Source organism: Heloderma suspectum, chromosome Z (assembly GCF_057233095.1).
Source record: "Heloderma suspectum isolate Gila_16-S chromosome Z, 16-S_ref, whole genome shotgun sequence".
In the NCBI taxonomy this organism is placed as follows: domain Eukaryota; kingdom Metazoa; phylum Chordata; class Lepidosauria; order Squamata; family Helodermatidae; genus Heloderma; species Heloderma suspectum.
In genome coordinates, this window is record NC_139476.1 from 2,286,700 (window position 1) to 2,307,592 (window position 20,893).

General features: G+C 45.8%; 1 protein-coding gene across 1 annotated transcript; it reads right to left on the reverse strand.

Annotated features, from left to right (window-relative positions):
• Positions 1-223: 223 nt before the first annotated feature.
• LOC146333484 (vomeronasal type-2 receptor 26-like) lies at positions 224-15,601 on the reverse strand. Its single transcript, XM_084826358.1, has 7 exons — positions 15,372-15,601; positions 11,742-12,033; positions 8,642-9,095; positions 7,009-7,092; positions 5,361-5,551; positions 2,053-2,179; positions 224-1,125 (listed from the first exon to the last, which is right to left on the reverse strand). The coding sequence occupies exons 1-7, from the start codon at positions 15,599-15,601 to the stop codon at positions 224-226; spliced, it is 2,280 nt and encodes a 759-aa protein (XP_084682484.1).
• Between the last annotated feature and the right edge of the window lie 5,292 nt (positions 15,602-20,893).

Sequence of the window (20,893 nt, forward strand, 5' to 3'; positions counted from 1 at the left end):
CTAATAATGTTGGCATGATTTTGAAATAATTCTACAACTGAGGGATATTTGTTTTAATATACTGTCACACAGTCAACCAGGCTAAACTGTGGAAAGGACCCCATTGTTTAATGAATAACTCAGTACATTACATTCTGAGTAATTTTATTGGACTCAGTAAATACATATACGTGACTTGACAGGAAACTAGACTAGCAGGACATGCTCCAAAGTGTTAGATTCCTCAATTTTTTTTCCTTATTAAATTATCTCTGGTGTTGAGATTGGGTCTCACCACAATAATGTAGCATTTGGGGAGAAAGATGCAACCCAGCAGCCCAGCCCCAGAGGCCAAGATGGAGAAGACCTCCACGGCCACCCTGGACTTCCCCTTGGTGCTCAGGTAGGTGGGCACAAAGGAGACCCAAACACTGCAAAACACCAGCATGCTGAAGGTGATAAACTTGGCTTCGTTGAAGCTGTCCGGCAGTTTCCTTGCTGGGAAAGCCACTGTGAAGCTGACAAGGGCCAGGAAACCCATGTAACCCAGGACAGTGCAAAACATGGTGGCTGAGCCTTCATTGCACTCCACTACGATCTCTCCAGCCAGGGAATGGAAGTCCACGTTTGGGAATGGGGGAGAGGTCAGCAGCCAGACAGCACAGATCACAGCTTGGATGAGGGGACAGGCCAGGACAATGGCGTTTGTCAGTTGTCTCCCCAAGAGTTTTCTGGCCATGTTTCCTGGCTTGGTGGCCATGAAGGCCAGAACCACTGTGACAGTTTTTGCCAACACAGAAGAAACAGCAACTGAGAAAGTGATGCCAAACACAGCTTGTTGAAGAAAACAGGTGACCCTCATGGGTTGGCCAATGAAGAGAAAGGAGCAGAGGAAGCAGAGCAGGAGGGAGAGGAGGAGGACGTAGGTCTGGTCTCGGTTGTTGGCTTTGACGATTGGTGTGTCACGGTGTTTAATGAAGGTTGCCAGCACTAGAGATGTGACCAGAGAGAGGAAAAAAGCCAGAGAAGCTAAAACAAATCCTAGTGTCTCTTGATAGGAAAGGAAGTGGATCTTCTTGGAGATACACTGGTCTTGCTTCATGTTTGGGTGTTGATCTTCTGGGCACGGGGCACAGCGAACTGAATCTGGAATGAGCAATAACTATTGAAGTGTATCAAACATGATACAGATGTTCATTTTGTGGGGGGCAGTTCATCCCTCAAATAAAGGGATGGTAATATCAATTTTACACCTTTTGGTTATTTTCCACCTTTGATTTCTTTTTTTAAGCTCCAGCAGACATAAGTCCAAAGTCAGAAAAGGTACAAAATACTTTTTTTCACCATGTGACAGCCCCCTGTACCAGACTCATGTTCAATATTCTGCAAGGAAGAAAATTCTCTAAGCAGAAATAAAAACTGGGGAACTGTAAGAACCAAGTCACAATCTGTTACCTGCAGTACCATCTAAACAGGCACAAAAAGTGTGTGCGTGTGTGTATGTGCGTGTGCGTGCTCGTGTGCACGTGTGTGTGTGTGTGTGTGTGAGAGAGAGAGAGAGAGAGAGAGAGAGAAAGAGAGTGTCATTTTATTGACATTATACATTGTCCTTTGAGGAGATGTGTTGGTGCAGAGTCTGAGGAACAATTCAAAGAAATCACTATAGATATAAAGGTTCCAATTCTTACAAGGATGACCAACCCTGATCACTGTTCTGCCCAGCTTCATGTCTGATGCCCAGACAACTAAGGTTGGAGACACTGTCTTAAAAAAAATATCCACTGAAAGGTGAGCCAATCAGAATATGGAGGAAAACTCAATAGATTCTATATTTGCAATTTTAATAATTTACTGGGAACCATTTTTTATTATTTAATTGGAAGATTACTTCAGGAAATTGTGAATTCCTTGCAAACAAATAAATGCAGATGTATGCAATTCAAAATAGTATTTATAGAGAAAATATTCCTAGAGGAAATGGCAGACTCTTCTCCTTGTGAATGATCTTCCCCTGGCTCCTCTCTTGTCCCAGTATGTTCTGCACTTTTATATGGCTCTCAAAGTTTGAGGCACCTGTTGAGTTAGAAATTGTCCCTTCCGGACAACGGTCACATCTGTAGCAGCAAACCGGCTTCCCCTCTGGAACTTTTCTCCTGTGCCCTGGAGAGCACCTCTCCACACACCTGGCAAAGGGCACTTTCTGAAATGGAAAAAACAAACAGATAAGGATATCCAATAAAAACAATTGTACTAAAAGTAGGGATGTCAGAGAATTCCACCACGGATCTCAGTGAGGCCGAATGCCAGTGCATTCGGCCCCCCAAACTCCGTGGCGGAACGGCCTGCCCCCCACGCCCCGCCCCGCGGATGCCCCCTGGGACGAGACTTACCTGGGGCAGATGTTTCGGGCGGCAGCAGCAGTGGCTGCAGCAGCTGCGGCAGCTGGTCTTCCGACCAGCTGCCACCGCTGCCATTTGCAGTCTTGTCTTTTTTTTTTTTTTTTTACAGAGACGTGATAGGCTACGTAAGTTTTTACGTACCTATCACGTCTCTGTAAAAAAAAAAAAAAGTCGAAGAAAAATAAGGAACACAAATGGCGGCGGCCATTTTTTTTACTCAGACATGATAGGCTACGTAAGTTTTTATGTAGCCTAAAATGTCTGGGTAAAAAAAAAAGGTGTACGCAAATGGCGGCGGCTACAGCCGCCGCCATTTGCATTCCTTATTTTTCTTCGTCTTAGTCTACGTAAATATTTATGTAGACTAAGACGAAGAAAAATAAGGAACGCAAATGGTGGCAGCCGTAGCCGCCGCCATTTGCGTACGCGTTTTCCCCCCCCCCTTACCCAGAGCCCTCTACGGCCGGACATCCAGCTGCGGACGGCCCTGGTCTGGGCCTGGCCGGCTGCTCCACGTAGCCGCCGCGGAGCACAGCCGGCTTTCGAGGATTCCGGGGGGGAGGACCGGATCGCCTCCCCTCCCGGCAATGATTCCGGGGGGAGGGATGGAGCGCCTCCCTCCCCCAGTGGAACCTGGCGGAGCCAGGTAAGCGGGGTTTCGTACACCCCTAACTAAAAGGAGTTACTCAACAGAGTTTCCAATTACATGATGGATTGGATCACCAATTTAGGAGGGCCTAATACCTTCTGGATGTCTGCAGTTACTTAGGAACATCATAAAAGAGGATCATATAGAATGTATAACAGCTTGGAAAACAAACATTGGATTTACCCAGTTTGCACTTTTCAGAGCAAACACGGACTTGAACACAATTGTGGTTGAAGTCCATACATTTTCAGGTTTGCAGTGCGATGTGTGGGTCAAAAACATAAATGTGTTTGAGAGCTGGAATACATTTCAGGTATCTTCTAGTACATAACACATGTGGAGGAAACACTTGATCTACTAGGTATGACATCCTGGGTAAGGAAGTGTTGGGCAATTTCTCATGTGGACATTGTAGTGCTTGTAAAAATTGCCTTACTGGGAAATACTTTGTCAACCCAGTAAATAATGTGAAAACATCTCCATAGGCGTTTTTTTAACTGTAACATTAACACAGTTATATATATCTTCATATGCCCGTGTGATAAAATCTATGTCGGCATGATCACAAGAGCCATCAAAATGAGAATCTGTGAACACAAGAGTTGCATAAGGAATCGGGGAACACAGGGTCCAGTTGCTCAACATTTCCTACAACAAGGACATAATGAAAAGGACCTGAAATTTTGCTGCATTGAACAAATTCAGGAGCAAGGACCTCAACTGCATAGGAGATTACTGCTGAGAGAACTCTTTTGGATATACACTTTAAGGACTGAAAGTCCCACTGGCCTCAATGAAGAGGTGGATTGGACAGTTATGGGTTAAAAGCCAGCTATAGTAGTTGATTGTGCTGTATTAGTGAAGCTGTATAATTTGTGCTATGCATATATTGTGAATGTAATAAGTTGGTTGGCCATTATGAGTAGTTTTGTATTTGGTTATGGATTATTTATATACAATTTAAATATTATGAATTTCAAAAGCTTTAGCTTTACCTGTGAAATCTTTTTTCAGAGACTGTTGATTGGGCCCTTTAAATGGGAATACGGCCTTTCCAAGGCCTTAGTCAGCACCCATTATTTCAAACATATGGTGCTATTCTAGAAATATAAAAAAAGGGAATAAGGTTCCCCAAATTCCATGGTCAGTAAACACTGCCATTGGAAGCAGGAATTATAAACATTATTTATATTATTTTTACTGCTGAAAATTCATGTAAGTATTTTTATTTTATGCTTTCCTTAAAGCTACGAATTGGGGACTTTCAATCCTTTAATTATATGCTGGTATTTTTTGTTTAGGCCTTGAAGATTTGAGAGGTCCATTGTAGGAGGGCATTTTTTAGCTTTATTATTGCTTTAGTATTTTGGTTCTTATAAAACAACAGGTAAGTTCTTGCTGAATAAAACTACTCATTCCATTTGGTCACCTTAGCTTCCTAACCAACATTTTATTTATATTCACAGGTTTATTTATTTCTGTTAAGTATTTGTTTTATTGTGTGTATAAATTTTTTTGTAGTTTGACCACTGAGGAAGACCTGTGCCAAAACGCATTTGGTCATTTTATATTATTTCATATTGTGGTTGTATTGATCATTTTAATCTGTGTTTTTCTAGAAAATAAGTTTAGTATAAAGACTCCAAGAACAAAAAAATTTCTTTAGAGTTTTTAATTGCACTAATTTGTGGTGCATCCCAATTCATTGTTTGTCAAGTTTTGAGCAGTTGGGATACATATCTCCTTTGTGTTTGTGATACATTTCAAAATACTCATGAAAATGTGTTGTTTTGAAAAATGGACAGAAATATACTTTAATGAGAGAAGAATGCAGATGGTTCAAAGATGTGCACAAATGTGCACATTTGCAATAATAACAAAAATATGCAAACATTTTTGTGGAAAAAGAAAACAAGCAAAGCTCACAGCTACAGGAACAAGACAGATCATTTTACTGATCTGTGACAGATCACAGATACAGGAACAAGATACAGGAACAACAGATCAACCTTCAAGATGGAATTTGAAGAACTTCAATGAGCTCTCATTTTACTGATTCGCACATTCCTTGGTCCATCAGGCCCAGTATTATCTGAACTTGCTGGGAGCACTATTCCAGGGTTTCAGACAAAGCCTTTTTTTCAGCCCTACTTTGAGATACCAGGAACCGAATCTGGCACATTAGGATGCAAAGATGGTTCTGGACAAAAATTCCTTCCTTGGACTCAATAGGCCTTTGGTCTCATCTAGAAAGACAACTTTTGTTGTCAGGGGTGAGAAGTGCAACATTCTGTAGTTCTCCCATGACCCCACAATATTTGCATCAGCCCCACCTCCGTAGCCCACACGATTGCATCAGAGTGAACTGTAAACTCTTGGGCTGGGGGAAGCCCCGAGTCCACTCCCCCAACTTTCACAGGATAAAGAGATCCATTTCGGAAGGAGATCCAGTTCAGGATGTCATATCTCTTGCCATTTTCAGTGAAAGAGACTTCTTCTCCAGCACTGTTATTAAACTGGACCGCTGCCAAAGAGACAAGAATCTGAGATGGTAGAGACACAAAGAAAATGGGTGAGTGAGTCCAGGCTTCTTCTAACGTACAGTGACTGCTGTTAATGTAGGAGATTACTTTCCCCTCTAGTCCATTGTTATGTTTAATGCTTAATATTGAACTTCATGCTTGTATATGCTTGTCCAGTGGTTTGGGGTTTTTTGGCTAGTGTCTACTTGCCTACATGCCCACATCTTTTTGAGTGGAAGCAGGAGGGAGTTTGCTCAAAGCAGTAAATAAAAGGACATCAGCTGGCTGGCAAGAACGAGCATCCGGCAGGGGGAGCTGCATGGTATTTTCTGAGGGTTTTTTTGGGGGGTGGGGGAGAACTAACTCTGCTTTATAGGCTAATACTATGTGTGGTAGAGGCTCCCTCAGTCTCCACAGTCATGAACACATAATAACTATAGAAGCACTATAATTCTCCACTACTCTTTACTGAATTTCTGCTGCTCTTCATGATGGCCAGGAAGGAATCTCCATGGGAAATGTCTTTCTTAGCATCCTTAGAATGTTAGCATCTTTTAGAGCAGTGGTTCTCAACCTTCCTAATGCCGCGACCCTTCAATACAGTTCCTCGTGTTGTGATGACCCCCAACCATAAAATTATTTCCGTTGCTACTTCGTAACTGTAATTTTGCTACTGTTATGAATCGTAATGTAAATATGGTTTGCTAATGAAAACAATATATAACAATAGCTTTAATAATACAAAAGATGATACATGGCATAGTTCAGTCAATACAGTTCATTAAAGTTTCCTATGATTTACCATTCTCTGTGTTGTTGTTTTTACATACCTGTTACTATCACAAGGGGGCAGTATTCACATCAACCACAGCTGAATATAAAAAGACCAATCAGTATCCAGATAAAGTTCCCATGGTACAGATTTTTTTTTTTTTTTGCAGTAGTTGATGATTTTACAGTACGTGATTTTACATTTACCCAGTAATTCATGAAGTGTCGTCTTACCTCCAATACTGCTGCTTTCAACACAGCAGCTGCTTTCTACACAGTAAAAAGGTAAAGGTAAAGGTGTCCCCAACCAGTCGTGTCCGACTCTAGGGTGCAGCGCTCATCCCTGTTTCTAAGCCGAAGAGCCAGCGCCGTCCGAAGACGCTTCCGCGGCCATGTGGCCGGCATGACTGAACACCGAGGTGCACGGAACGCTGTTACCTTTCCCACCGAGGCGGTACCTATTTATCTACTTGCAATTTCTTGCTTTCGAACTGCTAGGTTGGCAGGAGCTGGGACTGAAGGCGGGAGCTCACTCCGTCACGCGGCACTCGGGTCTCGAACTGCTGACCTGCCGACCTTCCAGTCTGCAGTTCAGCGTCTTAACCACTAGCCGCTCTCTACACATGTGTGACTGGTCCGCATAAGTACATTATGGCGCCAACCCTGTCACATACACCTGTATTTGTACGGGTTGTATGTGATGGGGTTGGCGCGATGATGTCACCACGCCGGGTACTCGTATGTGGGCGTATCTGCATGTGGGTGGACCTGCCTGGAGACGGATAGAGGAGTGGTGTCTCGGTTCCTAAGACCATCGGAAATATGTGTTTTCCGATGGTCTTAGGCGACCCCTGTGAAAGGGTCGTTCGACCCCCAAAGGACTCGCGACCCACAGGTTGAGAACCGCTGTTTTAGAGGCTACCAGGAAGAGGGCCTTTTCTGCTGTAGCGTCCTGGCTATGGAATGAGCTCCCTAGAGAGGTTCACTGGGTGCCTCCATTGTACTCCTTTCAGTGCCAGGTGAAGACCTTTTTATTTTCCAAGCATTTTAGCATCCTAGTCTTTTAGCTCTGCTGTTTTAAATCTGTATATTAAAACCCTGCATTGCTGCTAGGTTTTACTCTGGTTGTACTTTTATATTGTGGTTTTGAGCTTTCTTTCTTTGGGGGGGGGGCTGTATTTGTGATTTTAATTTTTGTGACCAGCCCAGAGAGCTTCAGCTATTGGGTGGTATAGAAATGAGATGGAATGAATGAATGAATGAATGAATGAATAGAATGTTGTGGGCGGGAACAAATCCTCCTTTGTAGACTAGCACTATATATTTTCCCCTGGACTGCAAGGAGGTCAAATCAGTCCATCCTAAAGGAAATCAACCCTGAGTGCTCATTGGAAGGACAGATAATGAAGCTGAAGCTCCAATATTTTGGCCACCTAATGCGAAGAGAAAACTCCCTGGAAAAGACCCTGATGCTGGGAAAGACTGAAGGCAAAAGGAGAAGGGGACGGCAGAGTATGAGATGGCTAGACAGCATCACTGATGCAATGAATATGAACTTGAGCACGCTCCGGGAGAGAGCGCAGGACAGGAAGGCCTGGCGTGCTATGGTCCATGGGGTCACGAAGAGTCGGACACGACTGAACGACTGAACAACAACAACAACTATATATTTTCGATCGAGCCTTGCCTGATTCCCCCTCCTCAATTTCCATAGGTGTAAATAAATTCTTATTAAAGAAGCACTATAAGTCTCCTCTCCCCTTCACTCACTTCTTAATACTCTTTAAGGGAAATGAAGCCATGGGGAATGCCTTTCTTAGCATCTTTATAATGGACCAACAACCTTTCTCAAAGGCTCAGACTTTGATTCCACAATTAGACCATCAAGAAACTGTCAAAGCATCTTTTATAAGATTCCAAATCTGAAGGGGGCATTACCTGCCACGGTTGAATATTGAGAAGCCTCTTGCCTTCCCCTGTCGTTCTATGCTTGGATCCAGATAAGGTATGCAATGCATGTGCCAAGGCATAAACACCGTTGTAGATGTTGTAGCTCCGACTGGACATGCTCATTTCAAACATGTAGTCTGGCAGGTCCTCTACCTTCTCCTTCCCAGTACAATTTGTCCATCCTTTTTGAGGGATTTCGCCTGACTTCAGAAACTGACAGGAAAATGCCTTTTCCCACCAGTAACGGAGATAGACATCTCCTTGTGGTCGGAGTGGATCTAAACCCATGAGAAAATGCTTGAATTCTGGCTTATCACTTCTGTGGACTTTGAAGTGCAAAGCACCATGCATGGTTTTTAGATATTGCTCACGCAAGTGGGATCCCGTAAGAGCAATTTCCCAATGGGATGTCAAGATCCAAACCTTCCTAAATGGGGTCTTGGCATTTTTTTCATGATTTATCAGCAATGCTGTTAATTGTAGTACAAGAAAGGAGTCCGCAAAGACAGTCATCACTTGGGATTCAAACCAAGAACTAGGAATAGACCCAGTTCTAATTCGAAGCTGATAGACCGAGTCTATTGAATTGATCATTTCGGTGACGGACACACAGATGTCCTTCTGCTTGAGCATTGGTCTCAGTGTCTGGGTGAAAGTTTCACCTCGCTCATCACTTGGAGCAATTAGCCCAATCCAGTTCCAGTGGAAATGTAACAGCAGCTGTACTAGGCCCTCATATTGGGACATTTCACTGGGATCAATCCGGTAGAAGGAAGGAAATGCCCTTTTCCGTCCCTCAGTATTGTCCAACAAGCCGTAACCGAGCTGAAGGAAGGAATTTTCTATTAGTCTGTTGTCACATAATTTTGTGGCATTTAAAAGACACACACATTTTTTATGGCATAAGCTTCTGGGGGGTCGCCATCGGGGGTCGCCATATATTCCCTCAGGTTTCCTGGTTTGCCCAGCAAGAGTATTCAATCACAGGTAGGGCTGGGTAAACAGAAGAAAAAGGAATCGGGGCAAGGGATCTTTAAATGGCTCCAAGAATCTGAGGGAGAAGGAGGAGGCAGGCCGGAAGCCCAGGAAAAAGCATAAGAGGATCAGGAGGAGAGGCTGGAAGAAGCAACCAGCAAGGAACAAAGACCAGAAGGCACAAAAAAGGAAGCAGGAATGGAAAGGGAACAGAAGGCCACAGAGATGAATCTGTGGCCTTCTGAATCTTAGAAGGCCCCAGAACTGAATCAGAGGTCTGGCTGCTAGGAACAGTAGAAGAGACCTTCCATTGCAGACAGCAGCAGACAGGAAGGGGAGACCTGTTCACGAGGAGAAGAAAAGACTATCCCACATCCACAGCGAACTCACTATTTCATCATCCTGACCCCACATTTACCTTCTCCTTGCATCTGACAGAAATAGATCATCCTTCCCTTTTGCAATCAACACCACAGGGAGACAAAGCTTCAGGCTAATACTACTTTACTTTGCTAGAGACTAGCCTCTTTACAAATGCAGATTCCAGGAAGTTCTCAGACTGCCTCAGGCCTTTAAACAACTAATCTGTGATCTTTAATTAGAGGAGACAAACTGGAGGGTAGTGAAGTTGCCAACTGTTTGGGTGTGAACCTCACAGCCAGACTTGCTTCACAGGGATGCTCCTTGCTTAAGGTGGCTCTCTCCTACGTTGGCTTCCAAGAGTGGTTATCCTGGTGGAGCATCTGAGCCTGCCCCTAACTTTTGCCACTTTGCTTTGTGACACGCCCTAGTGTCTCTCAAGTCATGTCCCTCTTCCTTCTCCTCCTCCTCCTCCTCCAAAACTTGAGTTCTCATCTGGGCCATCTGTTTGTCAAGGCCTTCAGAGGAATCTCTCCCAGGGTCTTGGATCACTAGGGAGGATCCCTCCCTCAGGCTCTGATCTAGCTGTTCCAACTCTGATTCAGAATAGGAGCTGTCAGACATCTCAAGGCACTTGGGCTCATCCCTGACAGCACTACTACATAGACATTCATTCTGATCCTGCGGCCGCTTAGATGCGTTGGCATTCTCCCAGGTCCTGCAACTACTTACCAAGTCTGTGGGCATTCCTTCAGATCCTGAAGATACTCAGCCATCTCACTCCACAAGCATTCATTCTGGTCCTGCAGCTACTGACAATGCTGTGTGAGCCTTCATCCTGGTTCTTCATTGACTTACCAGTATTGCTCTGGAGGCATTCCACCTAATCCTGCAGCTACTTAATTTGGAGGCTAAGAACGGATTTTGCTCTTGCAACTACTAACCTGAATGATCCCGTTCTGTGGCGTGAACTAATAAAGTCTAGAATTGCTGTATCTATGTTGTTATGACACTCCTTCTGGCAGAAAACAGGGCAAGTGACAGATGGAAGGAGCATCCCTTGTGACAAGACTACTACAGCAGACTTTAGATGCATCAAGTGCTAACCAGAAGGAAGACATCCATTTTAAAAATGAATATCTAAATATAAAATGAAGATCTATGATGTCTGTAAGACTTCCCCCTCACTAGTATTGATATCACTCCCAAAAGTTGACTCTGCCATGCAGGTAACCCTGACACAATTTCTAACCATTGCAATGAATAGGTCCTTCTGTCTATATTCAAGGAATGTGACGCCTTGTACACATATTGTGGGAGAGGTTTGACTTCAGGACCCCTCCCCAAATACAATAGTCGATCACACCGGTTGCATACTGAGTGGAAATGCATCAGGACTCAAAAAATACAAATCATAACACTATGTTAGTGGGGCTTAATTGAAAACCCCCCGAAGTACCCCCATTCCAAATATTTTCTGTTTATATCTGAAGGCGTGTGGCTGAAACATAGGATATTTTATATGCAAAGAAGAACACATGAAGAGTCCTGCTGGATCAGACCAAAGTCCATCTAGTGCAGCATTCTGTTTTCACTGTGGCCAACCAACTGCCCATGGGAAACCCACAAGCAGGGCATGAATGCAACAGCACCCTCCCACCCATGTTCCCCAGCAACTGGTGTAGATGGTCATACTGCCTCCGATACTGGAGGTAGCACATAGCCATCAAGACTAGTAGCCATCAATAGCCCAAACATAAAAGATTGCTCAATACTAGAATGTTGGGAAATGGCACTTCTCTGCCTCTCTGTTAGTCAATTGCAGCACGAACAACAAAGAGTTGTTTGTGAGTCACAAGACTCCGGTTATTTCTCCCAGTACAAAACCTTTTCTTACATAACTGACCCATTGCTGGCTGGGATTAGTCATGCAATAGCCATCTGAGATTCCCAGCCACCAACAAGAGTATTGCATGACAAGTTAGGCAAAGTAAGAAGACCCCCTACTCGAGCCATCCAGAAGCAAGGCAACATATGCAGTGGATGGTCTCATCTTTGTCAGAGATTGGACTGTCCATTTTAGTATTCCTGAGCTCTGCAGGTTCCCCACATCTCTCCCTAGAAGAATCCCCTTACCTGTGGGATCTTGTAGATGCCCATTAAGGTTGCGATCTCCTTTGAGGATTGGGAGTCAAGACCCCCGATAATGGAGAGCAGCTTATCTTGCTTGTCACATTTATAATTGGGAACCCTTCGCCCCCGGGTGGAAAGCAAAGACAGGCTGTTCTCATACATCCTTTTGAAAATGTCCTTGTGTTCAAAGATGCGGAAGCCGAACGTTGTGTTGGGAAGGAGAGTCGGATCCTTGTTGAGCTCAGTGATGGTGAATGCGAAGGCCTGGAAGTGCTGGTAGTTCTTGGTTACTGTCCTGTAATGATGAGAGTGACATTGGGAGGTGGGTGAGCCAACAGAACTGATGAAAAGTGGAGGACTAAGAGGTCCATTTGGTTGAATCCCATTTGAACCAGGACAAAAACGTCTAGACTGAAGATGTCTCCATGAAGGTTTCCCAGACAAATTCAGATAGTGTTATAGACACACGGAGAATATCTTGCTAGATGCATGTCATGGGACCATCTGAAAAGCCCTGCTGGATCAGAGATCTAATTCAGTACATTTATAACATTTTTATTATATATATATTTTCATTATTTATGTTCCATGTTTCAGGACAGAAACGCTTCCATGGTGGCTAACAGGTAAAACTGAAATGCAATATATAATCTAAATAAGACAATATTGATTAAAAATAGAATTTTTGCCTTCCTGCAGCCCTATCAGGCTTAACAATGGATAAAAATGTTTGATTGAACCAGGCTTTTCCATTGATTAGTCGAAGAAGTACATAGTAAGAGGAACATCAGATGAGTCCTGCTAGAGAACACTGAGGTGGTCCCACTTACTTCAGCATCCCGTTTCTGCCTATGGTCAGCCATGATGCATGCTTTCCACCAGGACTTCCACAACAAGGAGATGAAGGTAGCAGTCCTCCTTTCTCCTCTGCCCCACCTTCTTAACAACACCCATTCAGTGGCAGTTTGCTCTCATAATGGGATCTTGGTTTATCTATCATGGATAATAACTGCCAATAGACCTGTCCTCCAGGAATTTGTTTGATCCTTTTTTTAAAGATAATTTAACCCAGCAGTCAATTAGTGCAAGCAATATTGACCTAATTGCACCAAAGATCTGACATTGTATAAATCAGCTTCCTATTTAAATCTGTCCATCAGCTGTGTGTAGGGATGTACGAAAGTCACTTACCTTTTCGCAGCTTGGATTCACGGTGGGGGGGAGGCGCTCCGTCCTTCCTCCCGGAATCCTCCCTGGACCGGCTCTGCTTCACAGCGGCTCTGCGGAGCTGCCAGCCAGGGCCATCCGCAGCCGGAGTTCCGGCCACAGCCGGCTTCCGCGGCCGCCATTTGTATCCTGCCAGGCTGCCATGATAGGCTATGTGAGTATTTACAGCCTCCCACCCCCTGCCCCCCCGCGGAATCCCCCCCAGGACGAAGCTTACCTAGGGCGGATGTTCCAGCAGCGGAGGCTCCGGCAGCAGCTCCAGCAGCGGCGGCTCCGGCAGCTGGTCTCTCAGCCGGCTGCTGTGGATGCAAATGGCGGCCGCCATAGCGGCCGCCACTTGCATCCTGCCAGGCTGCCATGATAGACTATGTAAGTATTTACATAGCCTATCACGGCAAAGAGCAGGGGTGCAAATGGCAGCCGCTATGCCATTTGCGCCGCTGCTCTTTCCATGATAGGCTATGTAAGTATTTACGTAGCCTATCACGGCAAAGACAGCTACGCAAATGGTGTGGTGGCCACCATTTGCGTGGCTGCCTTTGCTGTGATAGGCTACATAAATACTTACGTAGCCTATCACGGCAGCCTGGCTGGATGCAAATGGCGGCCGCTATGGCGGCCGCCATTTGCATCTGCAGCAGCTGGCCGAGAGACCAGCTGCTGCTGCCGCCCCCAGAGCCGCCGGTGGAGCCGCCACTGGAGCCGCCGGAACATCCACCCCAGGTAAGCTTCGTGCCAGTGCATTCAGCCACACTGAAATCCGTGGCGGAATTCTCCGCCATCCCTGGTTGTGTGGGCAGCGCTTCATTGGGTCCGGTTGGCAAAGGGAAGAGAGGGAATGAGACACACAGACATAGCTGGGATAATAAATTGGCCACAACTTTGTTGACTCACTTGAACAGGCTTGGTGGAGGCATAGGGTGTGGATCCTGTCATCAGCCTGCCCGCCTGCTGACTGATTACCCTTCCTTGCCCACATGCCAGGAGCGCTGGTGATGGAAGGCAGGGCCAGCGAGACACCATGGCATGAACTGCCAATGTGAACCCGTTTCCACCACGGACGTGGCCAGCTAGCACGCTCCCATGCTGGTCTGGTCTTAGTGCCATGTCCTTGACATCCCTTACAAGAATCCTCACAGTGGATGAGCAGGGAGCCCAATCCAGCTCAATACCTATCACACCTACATAGTTGTGACAAACGTTATAAAAGGAAGCATCCACAAAGGACTTACTGACAGTCAAAATCAACTTATTTACAATGGAATTAATCTTGCAGTGGGGAAGGCAAAAAACCCTGCACAGACTTTGCCAAGTGATGTGCAGGTAAAATTCCTTCCCAGCCCCATTCACTGGTGACTACTTCTACCCCTGCAAAAAACTTCCTGACTGTTAGAGCAATATGACAATGGAACCCATTACCTGGGGAGGCATTCAAGATGAGGCTGGACAGCCATCTGTCAGGGATGCTCTGACTTGGATTCCTGCATTGAGCAGGGGGTTGGACTCGATGGCCTTGTAGGCCCCTTCCAACCCTACTATTCTATGATTCTATGATTCTAGGACACCTTACTAGTACTACCAGGAGTGAGTGTGTGGGGAAGTCAGCAACTGCATTCCTGCAGCCACATGGGATCCCTGCTTTTAGGGGCTTCCATGTGCAAAGTAGGTGAACTTCTGGAGCTTTGGCTGAAACTCAAGTATGCCAGTCCTTACGGCTCTAAGCCAAGTCCCCCTCTTAATGGGGAGCTGTGATTTGTGAGGTGCACAGGCTGGCAGCGAAGGGAGAAAAGGCTAGTGAGAAGTTGCACAATGACAGCATCATCACTTTCCCAGGAGGGAACTGCTAAGCCAATCAGCACTCTGATGGGGGTGGCGCCAAAGAGATCTCTCCTTTGTTCTCACTCCAGTTCACACTGAGGCCCCTAAAAGCAGGTGCTGTTTTGATCCTTTGGCTTTGCACATCACAGGGCATCATTTATTGCTTCTATAATTACACAAGTGGGGGTTATAAATGCTTGCTGATCCACTGCAGATCACCCTGGGATCTGCCAGTAGATCCAGACCTAGCTTCACCATCCCTGTCTTAGATAAAGTCTGCTTGGGGCACAGATTTGGGGGGACAGGACACATTTCTTAGTCATTACCAGATTGTCAGCATGAACACAGATCTGTTTTGCTCTGCCTTTGCTCCTTGCACAAAATGCCTCAGAATGGAGCCAGAGAAGAACCCTCAAATATAATGTCATTACGGGTCAGAGCCAATCATGACAAGACTGAGATTTACATATCAAATCAGCTAACTTTGAACATCGGCAGCATCGCTGATGCATCCCCCTGGAAGGAACCCACTAGTCTAAAAGCAAAGCAGGCAAGCTTCTATCCCAGATCCCTCCCGTGGAAACTTACAATGGAAGAGCGAAGATGTCTGATGGAGCTAAGCTACGGAAATCTTCTGTCTTCCTATAAGAAAAGCTGCCAAGAGGTAAATTCCCTCCAACAATGTGGTCTCCTGGTCTGTAATACTCTTGCCATTCATTAGGTCTGGTCAAGAGGCACGTGGTCCTCAACATCCTCTGAGTGGCCTGAGGTAGGAATGAAAACAGCAGCAAAAGCAGCAGCAGCAGCAGCAAAATCATCACCGGCACAGTGATGCACACACCAGCATCACCTTCCCTTGTATATCAGCAAACTGACAGAACCTGAAAAAGACCTGACTTTGCAGACTCCAACAGGATTTTAGCCAGAAATAACCAGACACCGAGTGATCGTACACAACCAAGCCCCACACGGAACTGCTCAGGGCATATTTATATTAAGCATGTTTTCTGATTGATTTCTTTGTGATTAACTTGCTGCATGGAAATCCATGGGGGATTCCTCAAGAATTACTGTGATTTTGATAATTCCAGGCTAGAGAAAGAACCAAAGTCTGAGAGAACTGGGCTCCCTTTGCACTTAGGAGGGAGAAGCACAGATTTGTGAAGCTGTTTGCTTCTCCGTGGGCCAGTTGGGCTTGACTTTAGTTGTCATTTTCTGCCCTTTGAGCTCTGACAAACTTCATTGTCCGAGGCCTCTCACCTCAAGCAAGCTGTGACCTGTCGTTTCTGGCTGGTAACTTCTCCCCTATTCCCAGATTTGGATTTCCATTCCCTATCAGGAGAGATCATAGCAGAATGTAAAGAAGGCTCAATCACCATGTTTTATACTGTCTTGGGTTACATGGGCGTCCTGTCCCTCATTAGCTTTATGGTGGATTTCCTGGCAAGGAAACTGCCTGATTGTCACATTCCTTCATCCTCCCCCTTCACAATCAACACACTCCGGGAAACAGGGTTTCAGGCTCACTTCTTTATTAGCTAGCTTCTTTACAATGCAGATTTTAGGGAACTCTCAGACTGCAATGAGCTAATCCACATATCTACAAATATCAATGGAGGAGCCAAAATGGAAGTTAGAGAAGTTGCCAGAAGCCTGGGCAAGAACTTCTTGGCCAGAATAGCTTCGCAGGGATGCCCCCTCCCTTAGGGTGGCTCCCTCCTGCATAGGCTTTCACGATTGGCCAACCTGGTGGAGCATCTGGGCCCTGCCTCTAACTTTTCCCACTTTGGTCTGTGACGGACCCTAGCATCTCTCACATCACGCCCCTCACTCTCCTCCTCCTCCTCTTCTGAACCCTGGGTTCTCATGGTGTAGGAAAGGGGGGGCATTCAGGCTTAGCCATCTGTGTGTCAGGGTCTTGGGAAGAAAGCCTTGCCATATCTGAGCTCACTAGGGAGGATGCCTCCCCCTGTTCTGGCTGCTCCCATTCTGAACCTGAATCTGAGCTGCCAGACATCTCCACATGCTCAGATTCATTCCTGACACTGATACCTTTAAGGAAGCCAAGTTGATCACCTTCGCATGCTGGTGTTTTGCAGTGTTAGATCTCCATTGTGCCCACCGACTTGAGCACCAAGGGGAAGTCCACGATGGCTGTGGAGATTTTCTCCATCTTGGCCTTTGGGGTTGGTCTCTTGGGTTGAAACTTTCTCCCCAAATGCTACATTATTTTGCTAAGGCCCCATCTCAATCATAAAGATCAGCTGATAAGGAGAAAAACAAGGCATCTCATACTTTGGAACATTCCCTGCTAGCTAGTTTTCTGTCATGTATACCTACTTAAGGAGGCCTATACAATTACTCAAAACTGAATGTGCTTAGTTATCTTTTAAACAACAAGGTCCTTTCCACATTGGATCCTTTTCTCACTGCTGAGACATTTGCTCTTTCCCAGTCAACTGGAAGTGGAATTAAAATGTTCTGTGTATCGCACTTTATTCCCAATAAATATCCTGGATTTTTAGAGCTATTTTAAGATCATGTCACACATACGGAATTAGTGTTATATAATATTTACTGTTATTATTATTGTTATTGTTATTTCATTTATTTCATATTATTTATTGATTGCTCATATGATCCATGGCAGCTGAAACAAAAAGTTGCAGTATGGTTCAGGATTCCTGCCAGCCATTCAGAAGCCTGTTTCTGCGATATCATATGTTGTATGGATCTCAATCTCCTGTAAGGAGAACTTTCTTCTATCCCCATGACATTCACTGTTCTTCTCACTGGATTGGAATGGCAGGTACTTCTGCTGGGGCTGTACTCTCACACCCTGTATGGCATTGTGGAGCTCAGATGGTTTCTTGGATTCAGGTTTTGAAGCAGGCCAGATAATGGCTAAAGCACAATTGGTGGGAGGACCTGAACAAATGCGACCATCAGAGGTAAAAGCCCATTATTAAGCCTACCATGTGGCAGTGGTGGCCGTGAAAAAGGCCTACCTCTTGGCCACCACTGCACCCTCAAGTCAATGGATTTGACTTTAGCTGCCAGGGTCTGCCCTTGTGTCTGTCAGGAGCGCCCTAGCTCTTGCAGTCCCCACCAATAACCAACTCAGGACACAGACGACGAGGAATTCTTTCTGAGACTTTATTCCTTTATTACTTTATGACTCTTTCAGATACTAATCACTAGCGACAAAGCGAGGAACAGCACTGGGGAAAGATAGCAGAGTAGCCTAAGCTCCAGGTAAGGCAGTTGGTCCCTGTTTGAAGGAGAACCACGGGAAGTCCCTAAACTTATGGGCTAGGGAGAGATTCTCCCTCTTTCCCTTGGGTCCTCGGGACATGACCGTTGTTTGCGTGGCAAACAAGTGGAGCGCCTCCTTTCTGCGCCCTCCATCTGTCGTCGCTCCCTGCGTCTGTGCCGAGCATCCAGCAAGCCCCCCTCCAGTGCTCTCTCACTGCCAGGGTCACTATCTATCCCAGGAATGCTGGCAGGAGGAATCTCTGCCAGCTGCTGTGCTTGTGAGAGATGAGTGAGCTCCTCTCCCATGGATTGCTGATCCTCCTCAGAATCAGAACTGCTCTGGGGCTCTATGGGCTCAGTTTCCACCTTGACAGTGTCTTTGTGAAGCTGAGTAATTAAGTCTATGTTTCATGCCTCAGGAGCCAAGGGAGCTTGGACCATCCCCTCCCATTCCCCACAAATGTTCTGGCTGAGTGCTGGAATGGCACTCTGAATTTGATCCTGCAGAAACTTACTTAGGAGAACACTCAGACCTAGGAGGACATGCCCTCCAGATGTTTGGACTAGCAATCCCACAATTCCTAAAAATATGGTCATTGGCTATGGTGGGAGCTGCAGTCCAACACACCTGGAGAGCATTTGGTTGGGGAAGGCAGGTCTATATCAGTTATACCATGGATGCAAAATGTGTCCATGAATCATGACAGTTGCTGCCCTAAGAAATACTGGGCCCTGTCATGGAGGAGATGCAAGATGTGTGACTATCAGGGATTACTGAGTCTTCCAAAGGAAATGGAGAAATCTGATTGAAATGGTTCCAAAGCCTGGTGGACTGGTCTGTGCCAAATTGGCCAACAGAATTGGGGCACTTTTTGAAGTGCTGAATTGGAGTCTGAGTCCAATCTTGGTCAGTGCACATCTCTAATTAAGCACAAGAAGTAAGCCAGAGATCAGATACAGTTATCGGAAGACCAGGAAGTCACTGTGTTGGAGAAATGTACAAGATACCGAAATCAGTGTATAGGACTAACAGGATCTTTCAAGAATTAAAGGCCCAAAGTCTGAGAGATAGGTGGGAAGCTCATTTCAAATCAGTCTTTCAGAAGAATGGAGTCCTATTTTAATGAATTGCTTTATTATTATTTTAATTAGGTTTTATTTATGATCACAAGCCACCTTAAGTGCCATTTTTCTTGGTAGAAAGGAGAGGTACAAATCAATCAATCAATCAATCAATCATATTTCCACTCATAAAATTCCTTCAACTGAACTTTGAGCAGTTGTCCCCTCTGAGGTAAAAGACTGATAAGGAATCTGCCTTGCACCAGCTCAGACCAGCCCATCTAATGTAGCGTTGTCTACACTGACCGGTAAAGGCTCTGCAAGGTTCCAGACAGAGGTCCTTCCCAGCCCTACCTGGAGATTCCGGGGATCTAATAGGGACCCTTTGCCTGCAAAGCATGAGCTCTACCACTGAGCTGTGTTCCTTTCCTTACAATACACAGAAGATCTGAGACCTCATGGTTCTGAGGGCAACCCTGCATTCCCTAGCAGCAACCCTGTGGGTTGGTGGAAACCATGGGAACTAGGTTCATACTGTAGTGGGACAGGTGAGGGAGAAAAATGCTGACCCCAAATTTGCATGTGCTGCTTCCAGCCCACCAGGACCCATGTTCCCTGAAAAGGGGTGGGGGACAAACTAATTGGGATGTAAAAAAACAAGAAGTAGGGTTTATTTAACAGGGAAGAAGAAAGGAAGCAAAACTAACATTCAAATGGAGGAACGACACAACGGCCCTAAACAATGAAATGGCGTGAATGGAGTCTGGTAGTTACATGATCCACAAAGTAGCGGTATTTCTTAAGACTTGTCTCTAGCCATATAGTCCAGGCCTTGGAGGTAGCTGAATGTTCACTGAGGAAGGGCAGGATCTGGGTGCTGATAACGGTAAGGAGGTATCAGAGGAGGTCCCCTAAAACAGTGGTGGTGCCTTTTCTTTTCTTTTTCCCTCATGGGTATAATGCACTCCCAAACAGAATGGTGAATAGCTTGCTCCCTTCCAGATGCCCTTAATTTCCTGTACCACAATCTATTCAAACCAGGCAAGGAAACAGGGGTGGGCTGCATCACCACTCATGCCTGGCACCCATTGGGAAGAACAGGAGAGAGCTCCAGGTAGACAGGCCCCTGCTGGATCTTTCGGTGGGTCTGATGATCACTGTGGGACAGCATTGGAGGGGCCTTCCCTCAGCTATGCTGCTGCCTCCTCTCACTCCCCATGGCCTCTGTTGCTCCCACTGTGTGGACAGCTGATGGTACACAAACCAGCCATGCCTGGTCCTGGGTAGAGTCTGGCTGAAGTCTATCACAGTATATGGGGGGCACGGCAGCAAAGGAGCAAAACCTGTGTTCATATCAGACTCCGCTGGGAGGGTGAATGGAGACACAGTAGAGGCGGGTGCTCATGGAGACAATGTGTGCCACTGAGGTGAACGGAGACATGGTGGAGAGGCACTGGGGGTCACCTTTCATTCTTCCTCCATCCCTCTCATGTCCATTGAATGTAAAGACCAATTCACTAGATTTTGGCACAATCATCATCTAATTTCCCTTCTAATCTTGGGGCTTCTAGCATCTCTCTAAGCCTTTCTACATGAGGCATTGATAGCGCAATTGTGATTCATAGAATCAGAGAATAGTAGGGTTGGAAGGGGCTTACAAGGCCATCGAGTCCAACCCCCTGCTCCATGCAGGAATCCAGGTCAGAGCATCCCTGACAGGTGGCTGTCCAGCCTCGTCTTGAATGCCTCCAGCGTGGGAGAGCCCACCGCCTCCCTAGGTAATTGGTTCCACT